Here is a 27050-nt window from a genome sequence, read left to right as displayed (position 1 = left end):
ATGGATAGCTTATTTCAGCAGTGAGCTACTGGTAGCTTATGGACTCAAACTGGCTTCCAGATGGCAGCTGGTTGGGCTATCATGCTCTTCAGGGGGGTAAAGTGAACCCTTTAAGCGCCATCTGGCTGTAAGAAGGAGGAGAAACTGAGAAATGCTTGCTGCCTGGCATCCTCTTTTTCTCCCTTCAGAACAGACCGCACAGCTGTCAGATGTAATTAATTAATTAATTAATTAAGTAGGGCCACTTCTGGGGTGAAGATGTAGCCACTTGCCCTGCTCCAGACTGGTCAAACCTAGTTGCCAACCTTATTTCAATCAAACTGTGGGCGCAATCTACAGCAAAAACACACACTGTATCTTAAATATGGGCCAAGCTCATTGCTGCATTAAGTAAGACGGAGTTCCTACCAGGGCTGCATTCCTGGGCAACGTGGTTGAGGACTTCCACAGCAGCTGGACACTGCTGGATGAATTCTTCACAGAAGGAGCTATCCTCCAGCAACTGTGCCATCACCAGGCATGCTCTTGGGAGACAGGGCAGAGGAGGAGACAAAAAGGACAACAAGGATTGAAAAATCCTGCCAGAACATGCACGAGATTACACAGATTGCATTGCTGGCAGATCCCTTCTGTGTTGCTGGCAGAAACAAGTGTCTTGGGGAAAATAATCCCTTGCCTGCTAGTTAGGACTACTGGTTTTCGTTGTTCATTAGGTCTCACTGGGCTTTTTGAGATAAAGAAAGTGATGGGAAAACCTTCCTGCAAAGAAATCAGAACGAATGCTCAGCACAGGCAACAACCGATTAGGCCGGGGAAAATATTCCTGACCCCCGCGTACATCAGCAGAGGGAGCATAAGCCTACCCCACCCTGATATGCCCTGCCTCCTTTTCCGGCAACCTCCAGGTTGCCACGTTGCGAGTGTGCGCTGTCAAACGTCAATTGGATGCATGTAAATCAGTCGTTGCCTGCATACAGTTGTTACCCTCCTTGCAAACTTTATGCAAACAAATCAGAATAAGTGCTCAATGAACAGGTTGCCTGAAAGTGGCACAAGTCCTTTCAGTATAGCCATGCACTGTATCCAGTGGATATGTTTGCTGTTTGCTGAATAAAGGGTGAAGACAGACATAACGTAGAGCAGTGAGTGATCTGGAAGTGCACTTGCGGTGCACAGCTGAGATGCACTTTTCCTCTCTAGGCCAGAGCTCCAAAAAAATCTGGTTCTACAATAGGAAGCCTCCTAACCATGATACTGACGGGCTGCCCTCTGCAATGTCGCCATGGAGCAGCTTTGCCCTTCTTTGCTATAATATTCTATATAAAATTTAAAATATTGTAGGCTGCTTTCTAGGCAAATGTCTATCCCAAGGAACTTACAATTAATAAAGTAATGAATCAATTACTAAGTGTTCATTTTACACTTTTAATAATAAATAGGCAGAGTGGAGCTCATCAGATTCACCATGAGCTCTGTCTTCTCTATCTGTCTTCACCCCGTATCCACTTCACTTCTGAGGTGCCATAAGCCCTCTTTTTCCAGGACATGTCCCTTTTTCATGGGTAGAGGCGTCATAGCGATCCATAGTTAAAAGCAGAAGTCTGCATTTGTGTCCTCTTTTCTGCTCTTCAAAATATGGCAACCCTACAGTTCCAACCCACCTAGCAAAGCACCCAGCCCTTCGTGGTACCTGCCTCCCATCCACAGCTCAACCACTGCCGGAACCGCCACCACTCACCTGGTTCTAATTTCAGCAAGGAGTCGGACCACTGCCATTACTGGAGTTGAGCCATCTCCTGTTGCAGGAAGTGAGGTATAAATAGAGAGACTTCCCTCCTGAGGAAGCAACATGGACTGGACTGCCTGTACTACCTTCTCAGTAATGGACAGTTTATGGAGAGGCAATGCCTGGTGGTGGAGGAGGAGGGGGCACGGTAAAAAGTTAAATTCAAATTGTTAGTTTATGGGAAATGAGGGAATTACCTGGAGTTATATAGCCTCATTATTACATCGTCACAAAAACACACTGCACCATTTAAAAAGTAACAAACCAAGAAGAAAATGGCAAGATAGCCACAAAAGCTCAATGATTTCCATTATATATCACTGGAATAAAACTTTCAAACTGCCTACCTTACAGAATGCCCAAACTGCCCCATGTCAGCTTTTCAAAACAACAACAACCCGCTCATGAAGTGCCCCCTCTAAAAAGCTGCTCAGATTTTAAACTGCAGCTTGAATTTGACAATTCAGTCCTATAGCCTTGCATGCAACAACTCACCCAGTAGCTATTTGTGACAAATAATCTCATGCAGGGAAGTAAGAGGGCTAGCAGAAAATGAATGTGTCTCTGTCCCATTCTCCAGCATCCCACACAGGTTTCTGTGCTGGCCACAGAGGAAGGGAAGCCTATCCTTTCTCCCCCAGCCCACTTCGTATGAAGCAATTGCAAATCCACAACTAACTGAGGCTAGTTTCCTATGTTCCCATGGTGACCACAGATGAGAAGGCTTCTCTTGAAGCTACTGGTCTCTATAGCAGGGTAGTAAAATAAAACTGCAGGCCAGCAACTTTTGTCGGCTTATTTACACGGTTGAAGTATTACGCTCAGCGTTGGATTTTAAAATGACCTTACCTCTGATCTTGGAACACAGAGCCTAGATAATGGAATAGTTAAAATGTCTGATGCTTGGGAGGTCTTTCTACAGTCTATACTGGTAGGCGGAAATTTGACCGTTGCTATACCTTCCTGTTCATTAATAGATGCCACCACTCCAATGCTTCCTGCTATTCCCCTACCCAAAACCTATTGAAAAGAGAAAGAGGGAACAGTCAGGAATGAAGGTTAGATTTATTTGGGGCTATAAATAAGTCACTGCTATGGATGAAGCAATAAACCTAGCGCACGGCACAGAGGAACATGGCAGCCATAACAGAAAGAATGGCAGTGTTTTATATCCTCAAACAGAAGCTTTGCCACTGATTTGCAGAACAGAGAGTGGGGTGAGGAATTAAAGGGCGCACGGCCAGTCACCTGCACTTCAGAGCCAATTTTGATCGTCTCTTTGAAGCCACCAAGAGCACAAAGAGCAGCGACTGCCTGGCGAGCGATCCTTTGAAGCTTGGCGAGTTTCCTTCCGCTGCTGCTGCCATTCTCCAGGATGCTTTCTGCATATTTTCCCAGCTGAGGAATATACATCAGAGCACGCGAAAGGACCTGAGGGAGTATGGGAGAAATACACACAAACTTTATTTTTCTAATATATAAATATAAAATTTTAAAAATTGTCCAGTAGCACCTTAAAGGTAAAGGTAAAGGTACCCCTGCCCGTACGGGCCAGTCTTGACAGACTCTGGGGTTGTGCGCCCATCTCACTTAAGAGGCCAGGGGCCAGCGCTGTCCGGAGACACTTCCTGGTCACGTGGCCAGCGTGACAAAGCTGCATCTGGCGAGCCAGAGCCGCACACGGAAACGCCGTTTACCTTCCCGCTATTAAGCTGTCCCTATTTATCTACTTGCACCTGGGGGTGCTTTCGAACTGCTAGGTTGGCAGGCGCTGGGACCGAGCAACGGGAGCGCACCCCGCCGCGGGGATTCGAACCGCCGACCTTTCGATCGGCAAGCCCTAGGCGCTGAGGCTTTTACCCACAGTGCCACCCGCGTCCCGGGTAGCACCTTAGAGACCAACTAAGTTTGTATAAGCTTTTGTGTATAAGCTTTTATTTTTCTAGAAAGGGGTTTGGCTAGGGAAAGCAAATGGAAAACAAGGACAGGGGTAGGGGTGTGGTGTGGAGAAGTGGTCAATTTCAGCCTTTGACAACTTGTAGTATCCTTGATACTGGATTCACTCCAATATTTTGCGGTAGGCCCTACCTTTGCATAATTGCTTTCTTCTGACTGAATTCCAGGTGACTTTTTATGCTTACAGTAAAAGGCCATGTTCCAGTTTGGGCAAGTGACTTCCCAACTTTCATGTCCACACCCAAGAAGCTAAGGATCCTCCTCTGACTTACTTTTTCAGCTGTGGTTGTCCATATCTGAGCTGCATTGGATTCTGGTGCCATGAGCAAGCTGTGGAGCAAAGCAATCACCTCTGCCGCCATGCTGTTTGCTACATGGCCACTGATGAAGGGCCTCACAGGGTCAGTTCTGTTGAGAAAAATCAATGGTGGGCTGTAAGTTGCTAATCCACCCCTGCCAGGCCCAAATAACTCTTTGATTAGCAAGTGTGGGTGAAACCAAGTGGATGACAGTAGTGGAAAGATCTGGCTCCATGTCATCTTTGCCTGCAGCAGAACCTCAAGCAGAACCCTCAAGGCCTCTCTGCCCGGCCCCACATTTTACCAGCCCTACTCCATTACCCCCTCCGTTGCCTTTTTCTGGCAGGAAAGTGTCCTTGAACTGTGATAACGCTTTCCTGGATAAAGGATGGAGACATGGACGTGCATGTCAGAAACATAAAGCAAGTCAGAAACCTTCAACATTTGCGTGGGTAGAATATGATGCACTGTACAAAGGTAAGACCACCCACTTTTGCCTGTGGCCCCGAGCACCACTGGGATGCAACCTCTGGAAGGTTGCCCACAACGGATTGTGGCCCACACAGCCTGAAAGAGGTTTCCTACCTCTGGTCTAGTAAAGTAAAGGGACCCCTGACCATTAGGTCCAGTTGTGACCGACTCTGGGGTTGCAGCGCTCATCTCGCTTTATTGGCCGAGGGAGCCGGCATACAGCTTCCGGGTCATGTGGCCAGCATGACTAAGCCGCTTCTGACGAATCAGAGCAGCACACGGAAACGCTGTTTACCTTCCTGCTGGAGTGGTACCTATTTATCTAACTGCACTTTGATGTGCTTTCGAACTGCTAGGTTGGCAGGAGCAGGGACCGAGCAACGGGAGCTCACCCCGTCACGGGGATTCGAACTGCCGACCTTCTGATCGGCAAGTCCTAGGCTCTGTGGTTTAACTCACAGTGCCACCCGCTTCCCATACCTCTGGTCTACAGGGAAGCTAACTAGGGGTCAGAGTGACCTTTGATTAGACAAACCAATTGTGTGGCTGAGATTATGGCTGTTAAGACCTTTGACTTACAAAAAAGATGACTGTGTATGAGACCTTGGTGCTTGGAAAAAAATGAAGAGGAGAAAAGCCTTGTAAGTTGATAAAAAGGATGGGAGAGGTCTCATTAGTGGATAAAGAAGGTGAGAAATACCTTGTTTAGTGACTCAGCAGCTGATAAAGCCATAAGACGAAAGCAGCAATGGCATGCGCTTTTGAGGAAATGCTGAAATGGGATGTGCTTATAACTAGTTTGGAGAACTTACAAGAATATTTAAGTTTCTCCCTAGCAGAGTTTGAGCAAACAGGGAGAATAGAAAAGTCCTATGCCCACCTTTTTGTGACCATCTCTAAGCATAGCTGTCAACTTTCAGATTTGAAAATAGGGGATCAGGAGCCTCGAAAATAAGGGATCAGCAGCCTCACCTGTCCCGGGGACAGTCTACGGGATATCTAACAATCCGGGATAGCAGCGGGAAGCAGCGGGAAACGGCGCTGGAATAAGGGAATTTCCCGCAAAAAAAGGGAAGGTTGACAGCTATGTCTCTAAGCAACATAGATATATGCCTGTCCCCGCTTAAGCCTAGGGTGGAAGAGTACAGTACACTTCCACTCTACATCAGGGTATTCTGGACACCAGCAGAGATTCTGTACCTGGCAAGCTCTGAGTTCCGCTCCCTGCAAATGGAGATTTGTGCTGTTTTCTTTTTGTCCCCAGTTGACAGGCCACTAGTGCTTTCGGGACTGACCGTTTCTACCGGTGGCCCCACGCTCACAATCAATCCAGACTGTGCCCACTTGGTGGCCTTCCGCAAAGCGGCAGCTGCTTCCTCTGTGATCACTTCACAGCAACCACTCTGAAAAAGAAAGAAGCTCTTTTGCAACTCACACAGTATTTGGAATGCACGGGCCAATGCCATTTACCCTAAAGTTAACTATCACTAGAAATCCCTCTTTTTCTAGTCCTGCAGGCTAACTACCAAAGCATCAATTGGCAAGCCACATCTTCTTGCTGGGGGAAAAATTGTAATTATTATTTTCACTCTTGCAAAGCAGATTAAGCTATTCACACAATTAATTTATTTTGCCCTTACTTTGGTCATATCTCGATCCATCTTAACCACCTTCTCCATATTGGCTCCTGTTCCAAGGCGAAATGGCCGACCTTCTGAGCTACTACAAAGGGAAGGATAAAACACAGAATAAATGTTGGCTGCAGCATTCAGATTTCTTAACTGCGCTCCACAGAGTTCAAATTACCTCAGCAATGGCTGAAGCACTTCATGAGATGACTGGTCTTCCCGCTTATGTATGAAAATGGAAAGTTTGCCATCCACAGCCTCACTCTCTTCTCCTGGATCTTTGTCTCCTTTAAGGGAACCTTTTGGGCTGGCTTTTGTCAATGAAGTATCAGGTTCAGAAGCAGTTGGAGAAAGAACCGTCTGACATCCTGCAAGCGAGGAAAACAAGCTTTAAGCAATAGCTGTAAACACATTCTATACCTTTTCTGGTAGTATACAAATACTAAAGAAATTTAATTCAATTCATAGTTTGCCCTATACCAAGCTACAGAAATGGGCAAGATAATCACATAACTCCTAGCTACAATGGTGAGACCATCTATTGTCCTAATCCTGAAGTATCTCAGGCTTCCAAAGGTCAGTTTGAAAAAAAAATGTCTCACGCTGATTCCAAAGGGTGTAGGCTTGGTCTATAGATATGCATATGCAGCAAAATGTGATGGCAGAGTCCTGCTTGGACTGTAATACCGGTACTTTAAACTGCAAACAGGAATATTGAGACACTAACACCAACTCTCCACAATCGCCTAGGTCAGACATAAACATCTAAGTTTTGAGAAGTTTAGCTAGCTCCTGAGACTCCTTTCCCAGTTCTGATCTTTTGCTACGTTAAACCACAGAGCATTGGAAGAGGGAAAAGAAAGCCTTGCTAGTTTTTCCTGGCACATGGTTTTTACTTCAAAGAACATTCAAAAGTGGCATTTCTGTCTGCAGGAAAATCATTTCATGGTGGCGTCTTAAGATCCACTGCACTGGAGAACAATCTTGCAGCATGAAATGGTCCTGTCCTGTCCTAAGGATATTGCATGTGCAAACTGACACTTACAATTTGAGCAATAGAGGTTTCTCTGGGGAAGAAAAGCCCAGACTTGTCGTCCAGCTACTGGGAGCATCTCTCTGAAAAGCCTTGAGGTCCAGGCTAAGCACATATATGGGAGGCTTGAGACAAGACTCCAAGGCAACCTTAAAGGCTGAGCTGGAACACAGGGGTGGAAGTGGCCTGTAGCATCTGCTGGTCCAGACCCCCAAAAAGGCTATGGGAGATCAGGGCAGACAATGGAAGTACTGAGGCAACGTGCTTCTGTGACCCACCCCTGCAACGTTTTGTGGAGGTTTCCAAGCTGTTATAAAAGGAGGATCACAAAAGTGAAAGACGCTCCCAGAATTCTCATGCAGCAATGATTAGTTTCTCAAGATCTTGAGCATTCCCTACCTGGTACCACGTAATCAGCCAGTTTTGCTAAGAGCAGGGAGGCAATTTTAGAAGCTGGGTCACTGGGGTCATCCTGCTCACTGTTTAGGGAGGGCACAGAGTAACTCCAGGGTGGCAATTCGACATTCCCACAGTCCTCAACACTCATGAGTGGAAGAGCAGCACGGCAGAGTTGAAGGATGATGAGGACCAGCTTTGGAGAGGGACGCTGGTCCAAGAGCAGAGAGAGAAGTTTGGATACACAGGCTGGTTGGCTTAGGATTGCTTTGCCAATGTGACTCCTGAAAGAAGACAAACACCAACAGCTTTGAATGCATTTTTTTTAAAAAAATCTATGTCTGTCTGTCTGTCTGTCTGTCTGTCTGTCTAGAACCTACCCTTTTCAATTCTCTGGCACCCTATCTGCATAACCTAGTAATTCTAAAGTATAGATGCACCTTTTCTCTCGCAATATTGAATGCATTGCCCTCGGTTATACCTGAGGGACGATTCCAACAGATTCCACACGAAAAACACTAATGTCCCTGTGGAGATGGCAGTACTGAATCGGTGGCGCATGCCCTTCTGGCTTGCACTCTTTATAAAGACTTGAGGAATGAGGTTATCACCCCTCTTTTATTGTCCATTCCGGGTCACCCAGCCACTGCCACAGTGTCCTTTCTCTTGGCAGATCAAGATGAGCAGGTGACAGCAAAGGTTGCAAGGTTTTTAGCTGGGGCAATTAGAATAAGATCCACTATTTGACTATTGATTCAAAACCCTAAACTGTATTTTATAGAACTGACTTTTTACTTCTTTGTATATCGTGTTGTTGTTTTATTGCTATGGCCAATGGCTGACGCAAATATTCACACACACACACACACACACACACACACACACAGTGGTATCTCTGAATGCGAACGGGATCCGTTCCGGAACCCCGTTTGCATTCTGAAGCGAACGCAACCCACGTCTGCACGTGCGCGGGTCGCGATTCGCCGCTTCCACGCATGCGCATGACATCATTTTGAGCATCTGCTCATGAGCGAGTGGCGAAACCCGGAAGTAACATGCTCTGTTGCTTCCGGGTCACCGTGGAGCGTAACCTGAAAACGCTCAACCTGAAGCACATTTAACCCAAGGTATGACTTGAAACAAAATCAGGTGAAAGCAGGATGTTCTATACAACTTGGGTTCCAAGCCTGGCAAAATTGTTCTAAGTGATTTCTCAACTGGAGAGTAGAAACAGAGCTAAAAAGACTAGAAGCAATGCATCTTCAATCAGGGAACGATTGTGAACTGCAACCATTTATTTGGGATGTGTTTTAGCTATTGCTGGGATTAACAGTGGGTTTCTTTGGCTTTTTGTTTAAAATGACTCTTTGGGGGCCAAATTACAAGGCAACCTTTTCCACTTTCCATGGAAAAAGGCAGGAGGACAGCTCTCACAACAACACAGCTTTGGACAAAATAAAAGACATTGAAATTGGCTGAGTCATTTTAAACAACAAAACCTTCCCTATTACTTCCCGCAAAATTCAAGGGTCACAACAAGATTGCAGAGTCAACTCAAATTAACCTTCCTACTTACATTAATGACACAACATACTAAGAAGAAAATGTGCTACAGGAAACTGTGGGTGTTAGATTCTGCCACCCAAATGGATTTTGGTCCAGTAGCATAGCATACAGTGGTACCTCGGGTTAAGTACTTAATTCATTCCGGAGGTCCGTTCTTAACCTGAAACTGTTCTTAACCTGAGGTACCACTTTAGCTAATGGGGCCTCCCGTTGCTGCCACGCAGCCGGAGCACGATTTCTGTTCTCATCCTGAAGCAAAGTTCTTAACCCGAGGTACTGGGTTAGCGGAGTCTGTAACCTGAAGCGCATTGTAACCTGAAGGAGAATAAAGGAGGACCTTTATTCTGCCTCCCTACTTCCAGCTACTCTCTGAAGATTGGAGAAAGTACCCTCTTAAGAATACAGTGGTACCTCTGGTTACGTACTTAATTTGTTCCGGAGGTGCGTTCTTAACCTGAAACTGTTCTTAACCTGAAGCACCACTTTAGCTAATGGGGTCTCCTGCTGCCACTGTGCCGCTGCTGCATGATTTCTGTTCTCATCCTGAAGCAAAGTTCTTAACCCAAGGTACTATTTCTGGGTTAGCAGAGTCTGTAACCTGAAGCGTATGTAACCTGAAGCGTATGTAACCCGAGGTACCCTGTATCAAGCTGCTCAAATATACTTGATTTATGATTCACACAAAAATTTCAATAGTTTGTTTTTTTTACTCCAAAGCTCTGCCACCAACATTACTAAAACAAGTTCATTCTAGTCTAAAGTGTGAGCCACAGACCAAGAATTCGGCCATACCTAGACAGATCATTCAGGAGACTGAGCACATCCTGCAGGGCATCATTCCCAGCTGCCTGGTTGCCACAGCACTCTGTGGCACGTGCCAGGTGGTTGGTTAAGAGACTGGAGACCTGGCGAGCCAAACCGGAGTGCACAGCCTCAGTTGATCCGCCTGCAAAAGGAATATAAATGGGATCATAGTTGATGAGATCCAACTAAAACACACTGAAAAGCTATTAGAAAAAGCAGAACACCTATAATGAAAAATGTAGATTGGAGGTTGTAGAAACATTTATTGATTTATAAAAGTACTTAAATACCACCCACTGATAAAATATCAGGTGGTGTACAGCAACATTAAAAAAACAAAAAAGCAGTATAGTCCTGAGTGGGCCTTTTAGACATTTTTGTTGGGTTTGGGGTTGTGAAACTTGAGTTATAAGATGGTTGCTTTTGATTTAGATGCTCTCCTGCATAGGAAAGTCAAAAGTCCACAGGAGAATTAGAAGTATAATAGGATGTTTTGCTCAGGAAGTTATGCACAGGAATGTCAAAAGTTCAGAGTCTGGCAGCCAAGGAGAAAAATAAGCATAAGAGAGTCTATATCCTGATTAGCTAAAAGGGAGTGAGGTGGGGAGTGATAATGCTGTACAGAAGTCAGTCTAGAAACTAGTCTGAAAAAGTTGAAGAGTCAGAAACTTGAAAAAGTGAAGAGCTGTAAAAGGGATGAGATGCTTTACAGGCATGGCCAAACTTGGCCCTCCAGCTGTTTTGGGACTACAACTTCCATCATCCCTAGCTAACAGGACCAGTGGTCAGGGATGATGGGAACTGTAGTCCCAGCTGGAGGGCCAAGTTTGGCCATGCCTGCTTTAAGAGAGCTGCAACATTGGAAAATGAGAGTGTAGATGGACAATGAAGCAAAAAGCAGCCAGGGGAGTTTTACACTAAGTTATTGCCACTGAGCAATCAGTTCAACCAAAAGCTTCCGTATCTCTTTACTGCACAAATATGTTGTCAAGCATCTTAGTTCACATAACCAGGGCCAGGCCTGCAAGCCCCTACCTTCCTCTTTCTCCCATTCGACACAACGGTTGGCTAGCACTTGGAATGCAGCCCAAGCCATGGTGGCCACTTTCTGCTTCTTTGTTTGCTTCTCATTGGAGCTGGATTCGATCACGCTGCTTAAGCTGCACAAGCGATCCATCAGCTGGACGAGGCCACTCCGCACCAGGCACTTCTCTTCACTCCTGCCCAGAAACATGAACCACGACAGTGGGGTGACAGTAACATTTTAGCCCTCTTAATACATGCCCGAGTTGAAACCACATAACAAATATACAGTGTTTGTCAATCTCATTTCCTGCTTTGCTGCTGTATATAATACCATGGTGTCTTGTGCTTAACTATTTTCATTGTTCTAATTATATTCTGAATGCTGAGTCCCATGGTGAAGCTATGGCCAGAAAGAAGAGCAAGATCTTTAACTATCTATAGGCAAATTTGGACATAAAAACTGATACAGGCTGCCTTGGCATTCTCAATACAATGTGAAGTTGCTCTAGCCCTTTTCACACTAGGGCTCTTTAGAGCTACTAAGGCATTGCTCTTCCACAAGCATCTAGAAACTGAATTACTGCTACAGTTCTACATAGCATTTAATGTATGTTCCCATATTCCCCATAATAATCCCAGCATGCCTATTCTCATAGGCAAGATTCTAATATGTTTATTCAGAGGTAAATTCCTTTCAGTTCAGTGGGACTTGGTGCTTTAAAAAAGTGTCAGTGTCTCCCTGTTTGGTGTGGTTTAAAGCAGTTTCTATTTCTCCCAGTCCCCCTTGATTAGTTTCTTCTTCAACCAGGTCAGAAAAGAACTAGTTTGGGGTGGGGGGAAGAACTAAAGGGCTGATATCTGGAAGAATCAGGAACTGCTCTAAACTGCATCAAAATGGGGAGACCTTTATGCCATATACCAGTAGTCAGACAATTGTTCCGTCCAGCTCAGTTACATTGACACCGATTGGAAACCTGGGGAGCCACTTCAAAACAGGACTCTTTCCCATCACTACCTGAATACACTGGTGATTGAATCTGGGACCTTTTGTGTGCAAAGCATGTGTTCTACCACTGAATACACCCTTCTCATAAAAAGGTAAAGGTACCCCTGCCCGTACGGGCCAGTCTTGACAGACTCTGGGGTTGTGCGCCCATCTCACTTAAGAGGCCGGGGGCCAGCGCTGTCCGGAGACACTTCCAGGTCACGTGGCCAGTGTGACAAAGCTGCATCTGGCAAGCCAGCGCAGCACACGGAAACGCTGTTTACCTTCCCGCCAGTAAGCGGTCCCTATTTATCTACTTGCACCCGGGGGTGCTTTCGAACTGCTAGGTTGGCAGGCGCTGGGACCGAGCAACGGGAGCGCACCCCGCCGCAGGGATTCGAACCGCTGACCTTTCGATCGGCAAGCCCTAGGTGCTGAGGCTTTTACCCACAGCGCCACCCGCGTCCCTACCCTTCTCATAATAACCAATTAAAGGGCTGATTTCAGAGAGACATTACTGAAATTGGCCTTTTAAGCATTTCCTATACAGTGGTTGTTGTTGTTTAGTCGTTTAGTCGTGTCCGACTCTTCGTGACCCCATGGACCAGAGCACGCCAGGCACTCCTGTCTTCCACCGCCTCCCGCAGTTTGGTCAGGCTCATGTTGGTAGCTTCGAGAACACTATCCAACCATCTCATCCTCTGTCGTCCCCTTCTCCTTGTGCCCTCCATCTTTCCCAACATCAGGGTCTTTTCCAGGGAGTCTTCTCTTCTCATGAGGTGGCCAAAGTATTGGAGCCTCAACTTCACGATCTGTCCTTCCAGTGAGCACTCAGGTCTGATTTCCTTAAGAATGGATGCGTTTGATCTTCTTGCAGTCCATGGGACTCTCAAGAGTCTCCTCCAGCACCATAATTCGAAAGCATCAATTCTTCGCCGATCAGCCTTCTTTATGGTCCAGCTCTCACTTCCATACATCACTACTGGGAAAACCATGGCTTTAACTATACGGACCTTTGTTGGTAAGGTGATGTCTCTACTTTTTAAGATGTTGTCTAGATTTGCCATCGCCTTTCTCCCAAGGAGCAGGCGTCTTTTAATTTCGTGACTGCTGTCACCATCTGCAGTGATCATGGAGCCCAAGAAAATAAAATCTCTCACTGCCTCCATTTCTTCCCCTTCTATTTGCCAGGAGGTGATGGGACCAGTGGCCATGATCTTCGTTTTTTTGATGTTGAGCTTCAGACCATATTTTGCGCTCTCCTCTTTCACCCTCATTAAAAGGTTCTTTAATTCCTCCTCACTTTCTGCCATCAAGGTTGTGTCATCTGCATATCTGAGGTTGTTGATATTTCTTCCGGCGATCTTAATTCCGGCTTGGGATTCATCCAGCCCAGCCTTTCGCATGATGAATTCTGCATATAAGTTAAATAAGCAGGGGGACAATATACAGCCTTGTCGTACTCCTTTCCCAATTTTGAACCAATCAGTTGTTCCATATCCAGTTCTAACTGTAGCTTCTTGTCCCACATAGAGATTTCTCAGGAGACAGATGAGGTGATCAGGCACTCCCATTTCTTTAAGAACTTGCCATAGTTTGCTGTGGTCAACACAGTCAAAGGCTTTTGCATAGTCAATGAAGCAGAAGTAGATGTCTTTCTGGAACTCTCTAGCTTTCTCCATAATCCAGCGCATGTTTGCAATTTGGTCTCTGGTTCCTCTGCCTCTTCTAAATCCAGCTTGCACTTCTGGGAGTTCTTGGTCCACATACTGCTTAAGCCTGCCTTGTAGAATTTTAAGCATAACCTTGCTAGCGTGTGAAATAAGTGCAATTGTGCGGTAGTTGGAGCATTCTGTGGCACTTCCCTTCTTTGGGATTGGGATGTAGACTGATCTTCTCCAATCTTCTGGCCACTGCTGAGTTTTCCAAATTTGCTGGCATATTGAGTGTAGCACCTTAACAGCATCATCTTTTAAAATTTTAAATAATTCAGCTGGAATATCATCACTTCCACTGGCCTTGTTATTAGCGATGCTTTCTAAGGCCCATTTGACTTCACTTTCCAGGATGTCTGGCTCAAGGTCAGCAACCACGCTACCTGGGGTATACGAGACATCAATTTCTTTCTGGTATAGTTCCTCTGTGTATTCTTGCCACCTCTTCTTGATGTCTTCTGCTTCTGTTAGGTCCTTTCCACTTTTGTCTTTTATTATGGAAATCTTTGTACAAAATGTTCCTTTCATATCTCCAATTTTCTTGAACAGATCTCTGGTTCTTCCCATTCTATTGTTTTCCTCTATTTCTTTGCATTGCTCGTTTAAGAAGGCCTTCTTGTCTCTCCTTGCTATTTTTTGGAAATCTGCATTCAATTTCCTGTATCTTTCACTATCTCCCTCGCATTTTGCTTGCCTTCTCTCCCCCGCTATTTGTAAGGCCTCGTTGGACAGCCACTTTGCTTTCTTGCATTTCCTTTTCATTGGGATGGTTTTAGTTGCTGCCTCTTGTATAATGTTACGAGCCTCCATCCATAGTTCTTCAGGCACTCTGTCCACCAAATCTAAATCCTTAAACCTGTTCCTCACTTCCACTGTGTATTCATAAGGGATTTGACTTAGATTGTATCTTACCGGCCCAGTGGTTTTTCCTACTTTCTTCAGTTTAAGCTTGAATTTTGCTATAAGAAGCTGATGATCTGAGCCACAGTCAGCTCCAGGTCTTGTTTTTGCTGACTGTATAGAGCTTCTCCATCTTTGGCTGCAGAGAATATAATCAATCTGATTTCGATGCTGCCCATCTGGTGATGTCCATGTGTAGAGTCGTCTCTTGTGTTGTTGGAAAAGCGTGTTTGTGATGACCAGCTTGTTCTCTTGACAGAACTCTATTAGCCTTTGCCCTGCTTCGTTTTGAACTCCAAGGCCAAACTTGCCAGTTGTTCCTTTTATCTCTTGACTCCCTACTTTAGCATTCCAATCCCCTATTATGAGCAGAACATCCTTCTTTGGTGTCATTTCTATAAGGTCTTGTAAGTCTTCATAGAATTGGTCAATTTCAGTTTCTTCAGCACCAGTAGTTGGTGCATAAACGTGGATTACTGTGATGTTAAAAGGTCTGCCTTGGATTCGTATCGAGATCATTCTATCATTTTTGAGATTGTATCCCAGTACAGCTTTCACCACTCTTTTGTTGACTATGAGGGCCACTCCATTTCTTTTATGGGTTTCTTGTCCACAGTAGTAGATATGATAGTCATCCGAACTGAATTCGCCCATTCCCGTCCATTTTAGTTCACTGATGCCCAAGATGTCAATATTTATTCTTGCCATCTCATTTTTGACCACATCCAACTTACCCAGGTTCATGGTTCTTACATTCCAGGTTCCTATGCAATATTTTTCTTTACAGCATTGGACTTTCCTTTCGCTTCCAGGCATATCCGCAACTGAGCGTCCTTTCGGCTTTGGCCCAGCCGCTTCATCAGCTCTGGATCTACTTGTACTTGTCCTCCGCTCTTCCCCAGTAGCATGTTGGACACCTTCCGACCTGAGGGGCTCATCTTCCAGCGTCATAACTTTTATATGCCTGTTGTCTTTGTCCATGGAGTTTTCTTGGCAGGGATACTGGAGTGGCTTGCCAGTTCCTGCTCCAGGTGGATCACGTTTGGTCAAAACTCTCCACTATGACCTGTCCATCTTGGGTGGCCCTGCACGGCATAGCTCATAGCTTCCCTGAGTTATTCAAGCCCCTTCGCCACGGCAAGGCAGTGATCCATACAGTGGTACCTCGGGTTAAGTACTTAATTCATTCCGGAGGTCCGTTCTTAGCCTGAAACTGTTCTTAACCTGAAGCACCACTTTAGCTAATGGGGCCTCCTGCTGCTGCTGCTGTGCCGCCGGAGCACAATTTCTGTTCTCATCCTGAAGCAAAGTTCTTAACCCGAGGTACTATTTCTGGGTTAGCGGAGTGTGTAACCTGAAGCGTATGTAACCTGAAGCGTATGTAACCCGAGGTACCACTGTAATCATTCCCTCCTGGTCAGCAGCACTGACGAAATCAATTTGTATTTACTTGTCTAACTTTTTATTAGCAAAACTGCACCTGATAAAAATATTACCAGTAATTCAAAATGAGATTGGGGGGAAACTCAGTTTGCGAAGACAAAATTCCAGCGGTGGGAGAAGGGGTGGCATAACAAAACATTCCAATGGCAGCAGTGCAACCAGAAAAGGAACACAGAAAGGTAAGGGAGGCATCGCCACCCACTTTTAAAAACCCTTCTCATGAACAATTGCAGGTTATTGGTAAAGCTTAATTTTGGACACGTTTCCTCATGTAACAGGATACTCTGCTCACAAGCTCTTCCACGGTGGGACATGCCTACCTGGTGTATGGTATTGTGCACAGCAGGCCAATGCTGTTTGCACATGCAATGGGGTACCGAGCGCAGAGTGCCACCACAGAGGTCATGGTCTCCCCAAAGGCTTCCTGAACTTGCTCCACCATCCCACCGCAGGTGAGTTCTTCAATTCTGTGGGAAGTTAAACAGTCAGGCCCTATTAAAACAGACTTTTCAAAAACATAAACTGCCCCCAAATCACTGGAGGATGCAAGTGTGAGGTGCGATGTAAGATAGAAGGGACTTTTTCGTATTGAACCAGCCATGCATTTTAGCAGCTTGCTGCAATTAATACCCACACCCTTGAAAAGAGCAAAACAAAATCCAATCTGAGAGATGGAAGAATAAAAAAAAAAGGCAGGGTGTCAGAGGCCTGTTAAATTACAGACTTATGCTGGTTTTTAAACAGCAATGGTCTTTCCTCAGGGAACCCTGCAGATTGGCAAGTTGGACTTACTGTGACATGTTGTTCTGGTCAATGCATTCAATAAGGGGGTGCCAATTATGACACAATTGCCTAAAGAATTTGTTCAGCTTTTCCCTGTTCCACCAGGCCTTTGGTCAGGGCGCAGCCTGACCCCCTCCTCTGGCAATCTGCACAGAATTTTGCTTGATGGTTGCCATTAATTTGATTTTAATTTGATTTAATTAATTTTATAATGAATGTTTTTAGAATGTTGGAATATTTTGATTGTTGTTAGCCGCCCTGAGCCCAGCTTCGGCTGGGGAGGGCGGGATATAAATAAAATTTATTATTATTATTATTATTATTTCAAATTTGTCAGAACCTTGGCTTTAGCAATCAATTTCAAGGCAGTCTAACCAACCACCACTCAAAGGTGTCCCTGTGATACGGTCTCATGCCACGAGCAGTGGTATTTGGGCCATCTCCAGTGTTTGGGCCATCTTCAAGTCTGTTTCTGAAGATAAGGCTTAGTGTCCCCCCCCCCCCCAACAATCCACATTCCCTCTCCAGGGAATGTGAGCCCTCTCCAGATGTGAGTCTCTGAAGGGATCTTACCGGGGGCCTCCTTGAAGCACCATTGTGACTGGACCCACAAGATGCGTCACACCACCAACACGAACAGCTGCTGTCAGGAGCTCTCGCATGTGCACCAGGGCCTGTTTTCTAGTGTTTCCACGGCGCCACCGAGTCTGAGCAGCTAATAGGAAACTGCTGCTCGACACCTATGAGAAAGGGATGGGTGAATCCTGTGACGTTGCCGCTGAGCAATGTTTCTGTTTGTGATGGCTGGCTGGTTCAGAGCGTACCATCTTCCTTGAAGCATGCAAAGTGAGGGTTACTAATAAAAAGTTGCATGTAGTGCAGGGGTTGCCAATGAAGCACTGTGGATGCCAGCGTGCTAAGGTGCCCACAAGTCTCAGTAAATATCCCTTCAAAAAGCCACAATGCACAAGTGGCCGTTTACTCTTCCTGCTCAATTCCTGGCTTGCACTATGTCCCCTTAAACATGCCCACAGTTCACTGGATGCCAAAACTAGACCCCTGCCACTCCTTCCATTCTGAACAGGATTTAGGGTTAATAGCTAAATTTATATTGTAGTCCTACACACTTCTGAAATCAGGTCTCAGTCTCTGGCATCTCCAGCTAAGAGGATCTCAGACAGCACATCTGAGACATTCCCAGTTAAAAGTAGACCAATGGCATTAGTATAATGCAGCTTCAGACGTATAATGACTTTCGACAATGCAGATGGGTAGCCGTGTTGGTCTGCCATAGTCAAAACAAAAAAAATTCCTTCCAGTAGCACCTTAAAGACCAACTAAGTTAGTTCTTGGTATGAGCTTTCGTGTGCATGCACACTTCTTCAGATACCATTTCTTCAGGTATCTGAAGAAGTGTGCATGCACACGAAAGCTCATACCAAGAACTAACTTAGTTGGTCTTTAAGGTGCTACTGGAAGGAATTTTTTTTGTTTTGACTTTCGACAATGTGAGTCTTTCTACAAGGTTTCTACAAACCCTGTCACCTGAAGTTCAGTAGGTGGTGGATGAGGAATGGGGTCTCTTGGTCATGATGTCCCATTTATGGAATAGTCTTTCTCAGAAAAGTTCACCTGGTAATAATGTTGGTATCTTTTTGGTGCCAGGCAAATACTTTTTAAATCTGCTTGGTCATCCCAGCACATTATGTAGCTGGTCAAGCATGCTTTTCATGGCTTGCTGGATTTTGAAGATTTGTTGATTCTTCGCTGCTATTGCTTTTACCTAGCGTTCTATTTTCATGTGTTTGTTGCTTTTATTCTATACAGACCTAGGAGACGTTGTTTTGCTGCAGAGCATGCACAGGTATGAGAATTCATGCTCTTTGACTGCAACACAGTCTGATAGGCACACTAACTTCTGTCACTGGCATGACTTACTGCTTGATCAGGATTGGTCCCGATGAAAGCAAACAGCTGCCCCAGCAAGACACTATAGGTGGGCTTGTCTCGGCTGTCCTCAATGGTGAGAGACTGAAGAAGAGTAAAAGAGCTGCTTCTGTGACTAGTCACATGGCGCCGCCTACAGAGAGGAAAAACAGACCTTATTAGGGAGATTCAGTCACCTCCAATTACACTGAGAGGGTAACGAAACACTGGCTGAACTTAAAGCAAGTGAGAGACAACATATACCTCTGGCTTGACCTCGTGAACTCTAGGTCATCATTTGCAATCATTTCAAGATCAGATGGTGCTGACATACTGCGGAGGAAAACAGGCTGGCGAACAGCATGGGATATCACCTTTGTTTCTGACGCTGATTTGCAAGCTGTAACGTTAAGGGAATAGAGCGAAGCCTTTATTGTTATTGCTGCTGCTACTACTATTTCTATACCTCTCTTTATCCAAAGATCCCAGGGCTGTGTACATTAAGAACGTAATTTATGCAGCATAATAATAAAATAATCATAATAACAGTCCCTACCCCCAACCCCACATTTAAAGAGAAATGCTTTTGCCTGGCACCTAAAGACATGTAATAATGGTGCCACCACAGAAAAGGCCCGATCCTGGGCTGTCGCCCTCTGAACCTCCCAAGAGAGTGGGGATATAGAGAAGAACCTCGGATGACAAACACAGGTTCCGTGTCAGTTTATATGCGGAGAGGTAAGGTTTTATAGGTCAGCACCAGCAACGTTGAATTGGCAGCCAGTGCAGCCCGGTCAGGATTGGAGTTATATAGTAAAACAGTTTCGTTCTGGTGAGCAACCTGGCTGTCAAATTTTGCACCAGCGCCATGTATAACAATTGCAGTAAGCCAACATAGAGGTTGCCAGAAAGTCAGGCTATCCCTGTCCAGATAGGGGTACAGCCGGGCCACCAGCTGAAGCTGATGGAAGGCACTCTGCGCCACTGAGACCACCTGGGTCTCAAGCGACAGTAATGGATCCAGGAGCACCCACAAGCTATGTACCTACTGCATATAATCCCCCCAACCCCGCTCCAAATGAAGTGACATATGATTAGCAGAAACAAAGACAGGTTGATTAATAAACGCTTATATCGGCTGGGACTACTGTTAATATGTTATACATCTCTCTGTCCTTTGTAAATTCAATTTTCTTTTTATTGTGGCATGTTATATTTACATTTAGGAGATGAAGCAGAATTAAATGGAGTAAGAAAAGGGAGGAGAGCCCACAACACTTTCCTCCTATCCCTTAAAAACATTGCTGCTGCTTTCTTCTTGCTTCCTACTTTCATTGCTGAGTTTCTACTCTTAAGCAGCTTGTAAATTGCAGGAAACACTGCACTGAGAGCATCTTTCGCTTTAAGACATCAGATTCTTTTCTTTGGCCACTATCCTTACCTGGTGTCTCTGCAGGTGTGCCGGATATACTTCTGGTAAGCCCAGACTGTGCAGCAATGGTGACATGCAAGAGCAGCTCTGCTCGGTTCATCAGGCTCTTGACCAGTGTTTTTGTTTTACCCATGGGATGCAAAGGCTTCTGAAGCAGAGAGTTCACTTCTTGGAAGAATTTCTCCCTAAAAAGCAGTGAAATTAAATCCCACACAGGTCAGATGTCCATTAGATCTTCAGAAACACGTTGGGAGAGAACATGCAATGCTATTCAAATCTGAGGTTGCATTAGGAGAAAACCTGGATATTGGAAACCTCAGACTGGAACTTACAAATGTACCAGTCCACATGTACCAATCAACTAAACCGCCCAAATAAAGAGAACAGAATCTCTACGGAATTCAGCAGCCACACTAACCTGAGTGAGAGAACCATATTCTCGAGATCACTTCCATCAAAAGAAATCTCTTTCATTGAACACAAAAGCTCCAATTCTTTCATTTTGCTCTAGAGAGAAGGGGGAAATATACTGAAAAGGGAGGCCAGATATTGCATTTTTAGGTTGTATAGTACCTTGCGATATTTTACAGGAAAGCATTGTTATTAATTTTTAATCAATAAATAGAATAGAATATATCTGATTCAGGAGATAACGTGGAGTTTTTGTTGATTACGTGGACAGGAAATGTCCACTTCCATCTGTGAAATAAAATCCATCTTTCCTCTTCAGTGGACAGATCCAGCACAGCATTGGTGCTCTCAGCTAGTTGCATTAGGAAGCAAAGAACGCATCAAGATTCAGTTCCTTTCATTTCCAAACTAAGAATCAACCTGACTGATTAGCCCAGCCTTCCCCAACTTGGTGGATTTCAAATAGGGATGGACAAATTCAGTCAATTCCTGTTTCTCATATTTTTAGTCTTAAATTCTGTTTGCCACTTACTGCATCAGTTTACAATTTAAAAAAAAAAATCCTCGCAAAAATTCCCCAGCATTTTAGTGTGAATTTCTCCTACTATACACATTTCCCAAAATATACTGTATTTTGAATGCTATTTTCACCAATATATGCATTTTAATGCATGTTTTCCTCTAAATCACATATTTTTGTACACATTCTTTGGTTGGAGAACTCCATCACAAAATCTGAAGAAGTGTGAATTTTGAAAGACAGCTGCACTATGGTTCAAAATATTGTTCCAGGAAGTATGAATTAGGAAAGTTCACTTTAAAAGTGGACCAACACAATTTTCTCCTCTGCCCCTTCCTCCAGCTATTTCGGACCACATCTCCCATCGTGGCTGGGGCTAATGGGAGCTGGTGTCCACAACATCTAAAGAGCGACAGGTAGGGGAAGGCTAGATTAGCACATATCAGGAAGAGACTCTAGTTCCAAAAGGGTAAAGACGCTTCAGGTAGGTAAAGGCAGGAAACTCCCACCAAATATTAGCTGGAAAGGAAATACATATCTGCAGACATTAGTTAGGCCCTAAATGCACAGACAATGCCTTTGCAGAGCACCTTCTCCTTACCACCAGAACTCTAACTGACTTCAACATCCCTCTACATTAGGGTTACCCAGTGGCGTAGCGTGGGGGGTGCAGGGGGGGCCAGCCGCACCGGGCGCAACATCTGGGGTTAGGGCAAATCCACAGGTTAGGGGGTGCAAATCCACGGGTTAGGGGGCGCAAATTACTTGCCTTGCCCCGGGTGCTGACAACCCACGCTACGCCACTGGGGTTACCAGACATCCCCGGTTCCCAGGGACAGCCCTGGATTTGCAAATCTGTCCCCGGGAAATGTGGCAGCGGCAGCCTCAGCAGCCCGCAGCCAGCCTGGTAGCGCAGTTGGCTCTGGCTGGCTTCAGGAGCTGCTCGCTGCTTCTGCCACTGCCGAGGGGGAACCGGGGACGTCCGGGGGTACAGATTTCCTGCCACCTTCCCCCTTTGTTTTGACAGATCGGGGGAGGCTCAGGAGTTGCAGGTGGGCGGCCGTTGCCCAGGAGGGGTGCAAGGCGTGCGGTTTCTCTGCCAGGCAAGGTGCAAAGCCCTTCTTTTGCACCCTGTGAAACATAAATGCGCAGAGTTTTTAAAAAACTGGGCAACGGCCAGCTGCCCACAACTCCTGAGCCTCCCCCGATCAGACAAAACAAGGACCCCTTGGTGCTACATAGGAGACCCCAGTGCTACTGTTTCAGGCAGGAGTCTTTCCCAGCCTTTCTAAAGATACCCAGGCCTTTTGCATGCAAGGCAAATGTTCTGCCTTCCCCAAACCTGCAGGTTCCCTTTCCCCTTCAGTCTAAAGAATTTGAATTATACTGAAACAATTACCCAGAAGCAGACCCATTTTCTAAATTATCTGGCAGGAGTAAAACACTGGCAACTATTTTTACAATTCCCTCAAACTGCTCGCTTCCAGTTGCTCTATTTTATTACCCTGACATACTGAGGAAACCCTCGGATCCTTTGGAGACGCCTTTCCCTTACCTCTATGCCTGCAAACCCCAGCTGTTCCTGGAAGAAACAGCAATCAGCATTTGCAGCTTAATTTCCAGCACGGGGTCGATCAGTCAGTCTGCTTCAAAGTGCCCATGATTTGTTCTTGGGCACTAATAAAGCCAGCACAACGTTTTATAGGGAGAGGGAAAGAGTACAGCAATTCAGAGAAAGCATTGCCTGAGTTCCTCCGTTCTTACCAGCACTGAAGGGGATCAACATATGATACTCACCTCGTTAAAATGATAATCATAAAAGAAGGGCACATTGTTCTCCAATTTCCCATGCATGGCATCTTCCACTTCACTTTGCCATTTCTGTTCTAATTCGGCGACACTCTGGGCAAAAGAAAAAGAAAAAAAGTGGGGGGGGTGAAAGTGTTGGAGCATCATTAGCCTACCCAAAGGTAGGGGGAAATGTGCTCAGTGTGCTAAGAATATAAGGGAGATATACATCTTAATTATAAAGGGCCACAATCTTCTTTCTCTACACCGGAAATTTATTTATTTTTTTTGTAGCATTTTTACCTGCAATTGTCTTTCCATGGCATTTAGTTTCTTAAACGTTTCTCCCATAATTTTACAAAGCAAGTCATATTCTTCTGCATGCTCCTCTTGATACTGGAAGTTTATGAGGGACTGAAGTGCATCAACCAGGTTCAAATGTTTGATCACACACGAAACTACCATTTCTTCCATTATGTCTGGCTGGATGACCTCTCTGTTGAAGGTAAGAATCAAAAATGAAAAGCCGGTAAAAAGGTTTTTTGGCAAATGGGCATGACAATTCTGTAGATTTGTTTGGCCTGAGAGTGTGGGTCCACTGTGAGGGGAGCAAAGGGGAAAAGCTGTACAGTGGAACCTGTACTCATGTATGGAATCCATTCCGGAGGTCCGTTCGTGAGTCGATCCGGGTTGCTGGTAGAAGCGCCGTTCTGTGCGTGCGCAATCGGCGGCACCACCATTCTGCGCATGTGCAGGCAGTGGCAGCCACTTCTGCGCATGTGCAGATGGCAGAAGCCGCTTCTGTGCGTGCATGAATCGCGGCAAACCGCGGTTGGGTTTGCCGTGGTTGCGAGTCGAATTGTTTGCGAGTAGGAGCGATGGTAAGTCTAGGTTCTACTGTATAAGGGACCAGTAATCTACCAACATGAGTTACAAACATGAGCCTGACCAAACTGCGGGAGGCAGTGGAAGACAGGAGTGCCCGGCGTGCTCTGGTCCATGGGGTCATGAAGAGTCAGACACGACTAAACAACAACAACAACAACAATCTACCAATAACACTGGTCAGTTTTTAATAATATTAGTGTGTGGTGGGGGAAGGGGATGATTCACATCTTAAAGTTTCTCAAGTAGCATCTACCTGCATATCAAAACCATTTATTTAAAAATCACATTTAAACTCAGAAATCCAACTACTAAACATACTTAATATCATAGACATAATATGAAATGACAGCTATTGAAGAATTAAATAAACCCACTGTCAGAGCTGCCCGAGGTCCCAGCTCACAAAGGACCAACGCCAGTTCGTTGTTATATAAAACAGTCTTTATTGAAGCTCAGTTCCGCTTTCACATCCCCGGCGCGCAGCTCTACGTCTCAAACTCTAGACCGCCGAAGCTCCGTCTGAGTCTCCTCCCCCCAGACACCAGTTTAAGACTCTAGCCTTGCTCCACCTCTTCCTCTGCTCTTTCCTCCTCTGGGTCCGCCTGTCCGCTGGGGTCTTGCCCTTCCTAGACTCTTCTGACGCTGAGTCCCCTGAGTCTTCCCCCTGCCTCCGGCGGGCTTTAGGACCTGGTTCCCAATCCGGGTTTTCTGCTGTCCCGCACGCCTGTACATTCGAACTTGGCGCGCGCGCCCAGCCGGTTACCTTCCTCCTGACCGTTACACTGCTCCTGTCACTGCTTCCCCCTTCGGGGAGGCTCGCTGGATCTGACCTCCCCTCCGTTCCCCCACTCTCCGATGGAGGCGTGGTCAGCCCTGACTCATCTTCTCTCCCTGCTGGAGGAGACGCTGGCCCTGACACATGGGCCTCTTCCCCCCCGCTACGCTCTGGTGGGGAAGCTGGTCCTGATCTCCAGCTGCTGCTTTGGGAGTCCCCGCTGGCCCCTTGCTTCTGGTGCGTCCCCCCTGGGACCCCCCTTGCCCTGACCATTGGCGCCTCCTTCTGGGAATCTTCTGATTCGCTGGAGAGGCTCATGGAATCTCTCGGGTCACTGTCATTCTCCCCTCCGCTGCCCTCAGATTCTTCCCCTTCGCTCTCCATTTCCTCTCTCCCCTGTGCCTCTGCTCCTGAGCCCCTGACACCCACCCTCAGTTTACTTAAAATGAGATTATTTTAAACATATGATTTGTTACAAGTGCATATGATCCAAAATGAACAAGAAAAAAACGTTCTAGTTATAGGTAGGTGGCCGTGTTGGTCTGCTATAGTCGAAACAAAATAATAAAATTCCTTCCAGCAGCACCTTAGAGACCTACTAAGTTTGTTATTGGTATGAGCTTTCGTGTGCATGGGTATCTGAAGAAGTGTGCATGCACACAAAAGCTCATACCAATAACAAACTTAGTAGGTCTCTAAGGTGCTACTAGGGACGCGGGTGGCACTGTGGGTTAAACCACAGAGCCTAGGGCTTGCCGATCAGAAGGTCGGCGGTTCGAATCCCCGTGACGGGGTGAGCTCCCGTTGCTCGGTCCCTGCTCCTGCCAACCTAGCAGTTCGAAAGCACGTCAAAGTGCAAGTAGATAAATAGGTACTGCTCTGGCGGGAAGGTAAACGGCGTTTCCGTGTGCTGCTCTGGTTCGCCAGAAGTGGCTTAGTCATGCTGGCCACGTGACCAGCTGTACGCCGGCTCCCTCGGCCAATAAAGCGAGATGAGCGCCGCAACCCCAGAGTCAGTCACGGCTGGACCTAATGGTCAGGGGTCCCTTTACCCTTTACCTTAAGGTGCTACTGGAAGAAAAAAAAGGAGGAAGAAAAGCTGTTACACACCTGAGGCTGGGTCTGAACTGAGGCCGAGCTCGACCAGATATTTCCCTGAGTTTGATCATGATTCCAGGAGGGAGCCTGATCCTTGGCAAGTCAAAGTAGTGACCAACAGGAGGCACAAGAATATCGGAGGGATAAGTGAACTCTCGGTCTTCATCAATGGTGAGAGGCAGTGGGGAGGGGCTTGGGGTGAGGGCTGGAGAGATGACGCCATTGGCTTCCACTTGCCACTGACACCTGGAAAAGGAAAGAGAGGGAGGAAGTCTTCTGTTCCTTTCAGGCCTCAAAGCAAGATCTATCATTTCCAAAGTAAAGCAGATTAGAGGACAGTGTACCTGAAGTGTGCATTCCTAGCAGAGAAACACACTTATTCCTCAAAACAACTCTAAAAACCCTAAAACAGCTTCACCATGAAGCTGTCTGACAAACACCAACTGGGCCTTCAGTTTAAGAGTCTTTCCGACTCACACACTCTGAAATCTCCCATTTTGTTTGCAATTACTCCCATTTTGTTTGCAATTCAGCTATTCATCCGATTGATGAATTTAGGGAAAACCACCATCTTCCACAAATTTCAACAACCTTGCTGTAACTCAGAGCCAATCTGGATGTGATTTGGGAGGTCTCTCACCCAATCTCCCAATGCCTTTTTCTTTGGTGGCACTGAAGGGGTGCATGTATGTTAACCCTTTCCTGCTGGGCTGGTCCTGACACAACCAGCCACACACCGAAGCTGCCATTAGGTGTGATTTCACTTGGGTAAAAGGTGCAGGGGAGAAATTTTAACCTTCCAACTCTACAATTGTATGATTTTATGATTCTTCTCCCACAATCCCCTGCTCCACAGCAGCTGCTTTTCAACAGAGAAGAAGACATGGGAGATTCCTAAGCATGAGAGTACCATTTCATATGGGCTTTGGTCCTAAGCTACCTGCACACAAGGGAAAAATGCTTAGAAAGCTTCTGGCATCTGACAAGGAATTAACATCCTGTCCCCTTGCATTCAGCCATATATTATTTACCTCTGTAAAAGTTTAGATCTCAGTAGATCTTGGCACGTTTCCTCCTCTTTGGTTATTTCTGGTCCATTGTACAGAATCCTCAGCATAGAGCAAGCCAGCACAGACAAGCCTAAAGCAAGGTCTACCAAGAATGGCAATCCCCCCGACACATCTTCCGATGACTCCTTCAGCAAAGAAAGGCAAAAATGCACACACAACAATTAATGCTATTGGTTTTTATATACTTATAAGAGTGTTAAAGTTAAGTGACATATGAATGTGTAGTTGGGACCCACAATATGTTCGGGTCCACAATATGTTAGGCAGTACCATTACATGCCTGTCCCTCTTCCTCTCCCCTTAAATCCAGCATATTTACTTATTGCAGCAAATTTCCATTAATGTCCCATA

General features: G+C 45.8%; 1 protein-coding gene across 8 annotated transcripts in view; it reads right to left on the bottom strand.

The window, feature by feature from the left end:
* HECTD4 (HECT domain E3 ubiquitin protein ligase 4) overlaps positions 1-27050 on the bottom strand; it is a 121969-nt gene that overhangs the window by 35061 nt on the left and 59858 nt on the right. For all 8 annotated transcript variants that reach the window (XM_028741328.2, XM_028741329.2, XM_028741332.2 and 5 more), the window contains exons 24-44: positions 26661-26824; positions 25642-25875; positions 23172-23364; positions 22878-22982; positions 20568-20656; positions 20159-20334; positions 18982-19117; positions 18730-18871; positions 17365-17531; positions 16329-16475; positions 10975-11159; positions 9928-10081; positions 7573-7853; positions 6319-6508; positions 6153-6234; positions 5713-5915; positions 4015-4150; positions 3035-3217; positions 2636-2806; positions 1739-1908; positions 409-524 (exon numbers count right to left, since the gene is read on the bottom strand). In XM_028741328.2, the coding sequence (XP_028597161.2) occupies positions 409-524; positions 1739-1908; positions 2636-2806; positions 3035-3217; positions 4015-4150; positions 5713-5915; positions 6153-6234; positions 6319-6508; positions 7573-7853; positions 9928-10081; positions 10975-11159; positions 16329-16475; positions 17365-17531; positions 18730-18871; positions 18982-19117; positions 20159-20334; positions 20568-20656; positions 22878-22982; positions 23172-23364; positions 25642-25875; positions 26661-26824 (3424 nt within the window). The remainder of the gene's footprint in view (positions 1-408; positions 525-1738; positions 1909-2635; positions 2807-3034; positions 3218-4014; positions 4151-5712; positions 5916-6152; positions 6235-6318; positions 6509-7572; positions 7854-9927; positions 10082-10974; positions 11160-16328; positions 16476-17364; positions 17532-18729; positions 18872-18981; positions 19118-20158; positions 20335-20567; positions 20657-22877; positions 22983-23171; positions 23365-25641; positions 25876-26660; positions 26825-27050) is intronic.

Source organism: Podarcis muralis, chromosome 7, assembly GCF_964188315.1.
Source record: "Podarcis muralis chromosome 7, rPodMur119.hap1.1, whole genome shotgun sequence".
In the NCBI taxonomy this organism is placed as follows: domain Eukaryota; kingdom Metazoa; phylum Chordata; class Lepidosauria; order Squamata; family Lacertidae; genus Podarcis; species Podarcis muralis.
This window is presented reverse-complemented; position numbering and strand designations above follow the sequence as displayed.